The sequence below is a fragment of the Dromiciops gliroides genome, chromosome 3 (assembly GCF_019393635.1).
Source record: "Dromiciops gliroides isolate mDroGli1 chromosome 3, mDroGli1.pri, whole genome shotgun sequence".
NCBI lineage: Eukaryota > Metazoa > Chordata > Mammalia > Microbiotheria > Microbiotheriidae > Dromiciops > Dromiciops gliroides.
This window is the reverse complement of record NC_057863.1, coordinates 473589502-473597760: the sequence shown is the minus strand read 5'-3', so window position 1 is coordinate 473597760 and position 8259 is coordinate 473589502. Positions and strand designations below refer to the sequence as shown.

Sequence of the window (8259 nt, the reverse complement as noted above, 5' to 3'; positions counted from 1 at the left end):
CTCTAGGGGGAGGGGAGCGTAGACGCTACGTTGACTCCGACTTACGCCAGGTTTGTCGCGAGAACACCCCAGACGAGCCCCGAGTTTCGGAGCCCTCATTGGTCAGCTTGCTAATTACACCTTCCGTAGTCACTTTGCGCCTCGGCTCCTTTATCCAATCAGCTTTCACTGGGCAGAGCCGGCAGTGACGCAACCGGCTTGGAGCTCGCGGGAAAAGCGCGCGGGCGCGGGGTTTTTAAGCTTTCAGAGGAGGTGAATCTTGGCGACATGAGCCTCTGGGTGGACAAGTATCGGCCCACCTCCTTGGGGCGGCTGGATTATCACAAAGAGCAAGCGGCCCAGCTGCGGAACCTGGTGAGCGGCCTGCTGGCCAGGCGGGGGCCGGCGAGGAAGAGCTCGGGCATGGTGGGGAGGACCCGACCCCGTTCCCCTAATTTGCCTCCCCTCTCAGGGACTTGCGCAGGGTGGGGGCAGGGAAGGATGAGAAGGGAGGTGGTTCTTGGGGCCTCTTATCCTGCTCCTGGGAAAAAGACCTGAATCTTCAAGGCCGATTGTGACAGTCGGTAAACGCCCTCTTGTCTCTCCCCCCCACCCCAGCAGATGTGAAGGGCTGCGACCTAACCTGTTACCCCCACTTCAGCTTAACTGTCAGGCTGATCAGTGAATCAACAAGCATTTATTAGGCTCTTTCCATGTGACTGACACTGTGCTAAGAGCTAAGGAAACAGAGAAAAAACAGTAATTAAAAAATAACAAAAACAGCTCCTTCCAAACTCAGATAAACAAAATAAGGATGAAATAAATGGCTCCCCCTCCCCCCTTGCCCTGCTTAGTTTCTGTGAGTTAACTGGAGCGACGTACATTATTTGATTTTTTTTTTGAGACATGATGCCCCAAACTTAAACCTAGCACTTTCTTTTCACCAAAAGAAATTCTACTTTCTGGGTGGGAAAACTGAAGGACAAAAACTAGGCAGTTTAGCAAAGGAATTCAGGTTGTCTGTTTCTAGGAAACAAATGGTAAAAATGAAACACTGAGCACAGTGTTTCATAGTACCTTGAAAAATCTGAGAGGGAGTTGGGATGCGGTTTACTGGGTATACATATACTCACATAGTTAATACAAGACAGAATGTGATAAATGCCTTAAGAAAAATAGGGGGGAAATTGTTAAGGTTTTCCAGAGAACGATGAGAACAGTTTTGGTTGCAGAGGAACAGTGAATGTGTTAAGCCTCCATCAGGCAGCAATATTTTGACAAATAGAGATGGAGAGAGGGTGACAGAACACACGCAGAATAATGTTAACTCGTATATAGCAATTTAAGATTTGTTTAGAGCTTTTCTGGTAGCGTCCCTGTGCAGTAGGTAGTGAAAGTATTATCTTGATTGTACAAAATAAGGAAGAGAAGTAATATGGAGTCACTAATAACAGTAAAGAACAGTTTTGCATTGTTTTGCAAATTTTATTCATTTTATCCTCTCAATAAATGTGGGAGATAGGTGCTATCATTATCCCTGTTTTACAAATGAAGAAACTAAGGAAGACAGGTTAAGTCACACAGCTTAAGACTAGATTTGAATTTAAACAGGTATTTCTGACACTGTATGGCTCTGTCCACAGTGCCATCTAGATTCCTTAGAAGCCAAGAATTTCTGACTGTCTGAATTTGGGTAAGCCACTTAACTTTTCAATGTTCTAGGCAACTCTAAGAATATAAATGAGAGATAAAGTGCTGATGTGGATTGTTAAATTATCCTCCCTTGAGAGAATTCTCTCTACTGGTGAATTTACAGGTCCAACCTCTATTCCTGTTCTACAGATGTGGACACTAAGGCCTTGAAAGATTAACTGACTTCCCTGTGATCACAACTAGCAAACAGCTCACGTGAAATTCATACTGGGGTCTCCTCATTCCTCAGTCTGATGCACTTTCCAGTGTTCCAAACGTCTTTCAGAAGTAGGATGACATAAAACTGAGATATTCCTTTGTGTCTAGCCAATTGTGGGGACTGAGGCAAATTGTCCAGTTTGGCTAAACTATAAATTAGATGAGAATATCTGAAGAGAAAGCTAAAAAGTAGATTGAGGCCATCTTATAAAGTGCCTTGGATACCAGACTGATGAATTTGAACTTGACTCTATTGGCAGGCACTAGTGGATTTTGAGCAGGGAAATCACATAGCTTTGTTTTATGGAGCTTATTTTGGCAACTATGTGAAAAAAAAATATATGGAGGGGAGGGAGAAGGCCAGGATCCAGCTTGCATTTTATTTGTTTTTTGCATCTTTAGGATTTTAATCTTGAGAGATTTTTGTCCCTCTAAAGTTGATTGCCCTCTATTAGGCTATGATGTCCTACATTTTATCTCTTAACTTTTTGAAACCATTCTTCTGCATTGGCCATTATAGAAGTCAGACTATTCTCAAAATTTCTGGCCTTATCCGTCAGATTCCAGGACAGTTTGTCGACTTCCTTCTAAGGTTCCTTTCTTCTTAATGTTATCAACAAATTATTTACTTGTCAGGATTAAGTCCAGAATGACAGTGTCGGGGCAGCTAGGTGGTGCAGTGGATAAAGCACCTGCCCTGGAGTCAGGAGTACCTGAGTTCAAATCCGGCCTCAGACACTTAACACTTACTAGCTGTGTGACCCTGTGCAAGTCACTTAACCCCAATTGCCTTACCGAAAAAAAAAAACCAAACAAACCAGAATGACAGTGTCTGTCATTGTTTCCTCCATTGTTTCTAAAAAATAAAATTATCAATAAAACAAATCAATAATTTTTCAGCTGCTCTGCTTTTTGTAGAAAGCAACCTCCAGGAAATATGTGAACAGATGATGTGTTGTATCCCAGGTGTATAGCTTACTTCCATTGTCAGCATTGTGATCTATGTTGGGAATTCATCATCCATTTCTTTCAGATGTCCTGGCAGCCTGTAGTTTACTTCCACTATTATATTGATCTTTGATTTGCACCCCAAATGATCATTATACTTTTGCCCCACATCAAGTCTTAGGATTGCTAAATAGGTAAATGCTTTTTTGCTCTATATGCCTTAAATTTCTGCAGTGTCTTAATTTTTTAATTGCTGCCATGCCTCTCCCATTTATCTTTTCTTCTTGAACATAGTATATTATTCTGTCACCTTAATCAGGAGTCACATTGCACCAGGAACCCAAACTTATGAATCTAATCGGGGGGTTCTTGTCTTGGGTTTTATGAACTTTTTTTTTTGGTAATTTTTTGATAACTATTTTAATGTAATTGGTTTATTTTTGATTCTATGTTTTTTCTCTTATCCATTAAAAAAAATTATTCTAAGAAGAGGTAGATAGATTGCAACAGTCTGCCCAAAGTGTCCATGACACAACAAAGATTAAGAACCCTGATTTAAAGGAAAGTTTCTTTGAGAAAGTAACACAGTGTTTCCATTTTTATTTTAAAAATGCTGCTGTTGTTTAAAACATTTTAGAATTTCTTTTTTCTATTTTTCTTTAGAGCCAGTTTACAAGCCACACAAGAAATCTTGTTGTTTTATAGTTACATCATGGTTTTGACCCAAAAGAGTAATATTCAGAGGCTCATTCAACTACTTTACTCACTTGACTTGGCTTTGGGTAATTTTGACTGTTTACAAAACTCAAGTTATTTTCAAAGGTAAGAATAGACCCAGGCTGAAGGACAGACATCAATGGGAAATAGTTAAAAATGGGTTTAGGAGATGATGAGGACCTTAAAGGCCCTGTGGGAAGCTATGACTAGCCAGAGTGGTGCTCTTGGCTCTTTGCAGTTAGAGTTTTGGAAGCATATTGGGTCTATTTCCTGTTTTTTGTTTGATTTTTTCTTAGTAGATAGTAAAGTCCCTTTAGGGGTACATCCCAGAGAAGAGGTATCTTGTTCACCTGGAAGCCAGGATAGAGAAGTGTATGGAAGGGATTAGCATGGGGGTTTCAGGCCATGAGGGCCTAATTTCTGTGGGTATGGAATCATTGTGAGAATAAGGTAGATTCACTGCCACCTTCCTTAATACTAGTCATTTGTATGATATGGAGCCAAAATAGCTAATGCACTTTTAAGCTGCATTATGAGACGCATAATGTCCCTGTCCAGGGAGAAGATAAAGCTATTATACCTATTTTCTTCAGACCATATCTGGGATGTCGTGTTTAGTTTTGGGTGCCACATTTTAAGAAGGGCATTCATTAGCTGTAGCCTTAATAGCTGTAGAGAAGGGAAACCAAGATGGTGAAAGTCCTCATGATCATGCTATGTAAAGATGATCTGAAGAAACTGGAGATGTTTTAGCCTAGGGGAAGGATAAGACTTGGGGGGGGGGTATGACAGATGTCTTGATGTATTTAAAAAGCTGTTATATGGCAGAGGGACTAGATTTGTCCTGCCTGACTTCAGAGGGCATAAGTAGGATCCAAGGTGGAAAGGTGCAGAGGCAGATTTGACTTAATGTAAGGAAAACTTACTGACAATTAGCTGACTGGTCTGGAATTAGTGAGTCTCTTTCATTAAAGGTTTTCAAAGGGACCATAACCACCTGTCATGCATATTGTAGATGACATTATTTATCACTAATAGGGTAGACTAAGTAGCTTCTGAGGTTCCTTCCAATTATGATTCTGTTTTGCTGTCTTTTGAGAATATTCAAGTGTATCATATGATCTTAAAAGAAAAAAAAATCTTCTGTAAAAAGAATTTTTTAGAAAGCTCGATAGCATAAAGAGACAAGCATAACTTATTCATACCTTAAAAATATTACACAACATATTGACTACAAATAATGGTACTGATTTTTAATATGGCTAGGTTGTAATTAATGCAAGGTAAAATATATGAAAAATTGGATTTAGTGAAAATTATAAGATGATACCAGGTTGCATCTGTTAAGGGTTAAAATTCTAGCTAAACTGTCTAAAATATCTAATGAGTGGTCGCCAATCAATTACAAGCTTTAGCAAGAGTTAGACTTTTAAGCATTTATTAAGGAGAATAAGAATTTGGTAAAGAGAGAGAGAAAGGCCTAGATTTCTATCTATTAAAGGGAGAGCGCATTTCTAGCTCCACTCTCCACCAGCGTCCTCAGGAAAGAGAGCCAGAGTCAGCCCCAGTCTCTTCCTTCCTCCTCCCACTAGCCCGCGTCACTTCCTGACTCCTGGTCTTGCCCTCAAAGACCTTCCCTTCATGGGCAGAACTCTTCTACAGTAAGTATCCAGCAGGTGGCGTTATTCCAATCGTTACAGTCCCCCCTGTTGTTCCTCAAGAAACAAAATGTTTCCTTGACGGAACAGTAAAAAGAATATAATAACTATTGCTAACTAATAATATGTGAACAACAATATAGAAAAGGAAGAGAGGAAAGTTTTGTCCAGAGGGGCGATTTTTTTTTTTGTCCTCATGAACCGACGCTTTGACATTAGTCTTGCAAAGGGAGGGCCTCTGCAGAGAATACATGTTACAGATGGTGTATATTATAACAGAAAGAGAAAAAAACAACAAAAACAACAAATCAAAACTGTTCATTTAAAGTCTCTGAAAGTCTTTTCTCAGATGTCCTCTAGGTGTAGTCGTGGAATGGAAGTCTTTTCAGGGGTTGATGTGTGGATGCTGGTAATCAGCCAGGAAAATTTCCTACAAAATTGAGCTTAACACAACTTTAAAATAGCTTTGTCAATAATCAAATCAAACAATGAAAGTTCTCAAAAACATGTCTAAGGGAATTCAGAATCTTAGTTGTTACACATGAAACATATAATAAAACAAAAATTAAAACATTCTTTAAAATTATAATATTACTATAGTCCCCCCTTATGGAGGGTAATTGAGAAGACAATTGCTGCAATATTAATTAATAAAAATAATTTTTATCTTTGTTTTATCACTTTTTGCATCATCTGCCTAATTATCCTCATGCCATTATGAGAAATTTAAAATCTAATATAATTGGTAACAGATGTCAAGGCCAAATTCAACACTGTTATTTATCATGACATCTGAGATAATTATGGGGGTTACCATAAAAGAACAGAGAAATGATGGGATATGAGCATTCCCACACTTGAGCAATATATACTGTCCATGCAGTATGCCAGGCTTAAAATAGGTGGATGGAATATATGTCCATGCCACTGAACATATAGGAGGAAACTGAGTCAGACTTAATCAGATGCATGGGATTGAGATGTCCATGGCATCAGGCATATAGGAGGGAGCATAGAAGCCAGGTGTAGGAGTGAGATGGGTGGGATGAATACTTCCAGCCATCTGTACAATATTGTGGGGAAAAATAAAATAAAATATTAAACCAAGAGAATCCAACCTCAACATTTGTCAAAAGCCGTTCCCTCGGCCATACCTTGACTTCATGCATGTCTCCCCTCATGTGACAGTTCAGTGTCTGCTCTTGCATGTATTCCTCTTGTGATTGGATGGCATCTTGGCCAACTGGCATCTGATAACTCAGAATAAAGGCAATTAATGTCTTAAATGATAAGTTCCCATAATCCAAGTCTCATATGGATTTAAAATTGAGGATAATGATTGCAAAAAATGTGAATACATCTTGACTCAGAACACAATATATAATTACGCAACAATTTCAAATAATACCCATTTTTTTTACTTAGTATACAATTACTTTTGTGAAAAATCAGAACATATTTAAATACAAGTTAAAGCACAACAGAATCTCAAAGAAAACTTTTTTTTTTGAAAAAAGAAAACTTTTACAAATGTTCCCCTCTTTTTTTTTTTTTGGAATATGCTTATTAAAAATAATACTTCTTTACACTTGCCATGGCAACCAATTTGCCAGGGAAATGCTTTAAAGAGTTTGATCAAATAATCAGTTGAGAAAAAATAACAAAAACAACTCAGAATATGGGAGCACAATATTCCAAGAATTAACATTGTATTATGAAATCAAAACCATCTTGTAATGTTTCAAAATTTAGAGAGATGAATAAATAGAAAAAAAATACACATGGAACAATAAAAGACAATGAAATTCAAACTAGGGAAATCTAAATGAATATGAACTTAATATTAATAAGAGTATTACAAAATATAAACTTGATCGCATGACTATAAAAAGCTTTTACAAATATTCTCCTTGTTTTAGAAACTAAGTATAAGACACAATCTCAAAAGCATTAAAATCTCTATGAAAATAAACCTATACCATTAATTTCAAAATGCATATGTAATAGCATAGAAATCCTATGTAACCTCTGAACTGATACTATTACTCTGAGTGAATTCAGAACACTTTTGATTCCGATATCTAAAATCCCCAATACTCATATCAATACCTTGCTGCTTACTTCTACATTTCTGTAAAATATGTACCCTTCCATGGCAAAAGAAGCGGAGTCTTGAACTATGGTGATGATTGTCATTCTTATTCAGCTTAAGTTTTTCTTCTTTAACCCCTCTATATTGTCTGTCAGTCTTTTCACCATACAAATGCTTTATAAGATTACTAATTAAAGACAAAAGCAGGTTAGCAAAATTATGAACAAATCGAGCATATCTGGAATTTAAAGGGTTTTCTAAGGTTGTTTCAGAAGCACAGCCAGGCTGGGGAAGGGCTGAGCCTGAAGCTGCAAATGTAGTTAGAGAAAGTTGAGCATGCGCATCAGATCTCTGGACTTCCCAGGCAGGGGAAGCAATGGGCTTGGCCATGGGAGGAGTAGAGGGTGGGGTCTGGAGAGGAGGGGAGGGACCAGAGCAATTTGAATCAGACTTGATTTTGAACTCAGGCCTGGATTCCTCTTCCCCCACTTTGCCTCTAGGTGCTAAGGGATTAAAAGCTTCTAGAGGGTGGGTCATTGCCTCCAGGCATGCAAAATTAAAGCAACAATTAGTGTTAGAACTGGGAAAAGCTGCGGGAATCTCTTCAGGTTTCTCTGAAAAAGCATGGTTGGGAGAGGGAGAGATATTTCCTTGTGTGAGTAAGTTGCTGGCTCTTTTAACAAAAATAAAAAGAAAAATAGAAAATCCACAAAAACAAAGCATTAACATGATCTTATCCCCCATTTGTCTGGTTAAACAGACTAAAATCAAAAATAGGGTAATTAGGGAGTTTAAAAGGTCCATTTGAAAAAATTTAAAAGCAAAACACAGCCAGTACGCCAGTACTTAGCAGTTAAAGGGAGAAGGTAGGGGAAATTTCTTACCCAACCAGAAGATCAGAAGTGAGGTTCAGCTTTCCTCTTCGTGGTCAGCCATCTGTTAAGGGTTAAAATT

General features: G+C 38.4%; 1 protein-coding gene across 1 annotated transcript in view; it reads left to right on the top strand.

The window, feature by feature from the left end:
* The first annotated feature begins 185 nt into the window (after positions 1-185).
* Positions 186-8259, top strand: part of RFC3 (replication factor C subunit 3) — a 37510-nt gene continuing 29436 nt past the window's right edge. The window contains exon 1 of the mRNA XM_043995291.1: positions 186-354. Within this exon, the coding sequence (XP_043851226.1) occupies positions 268-354 (87 nt within the window). The 5' untranslated portion in view covers positions 186-267. The remainder of the gene's footprint in view (positions 355-8259) is intronic.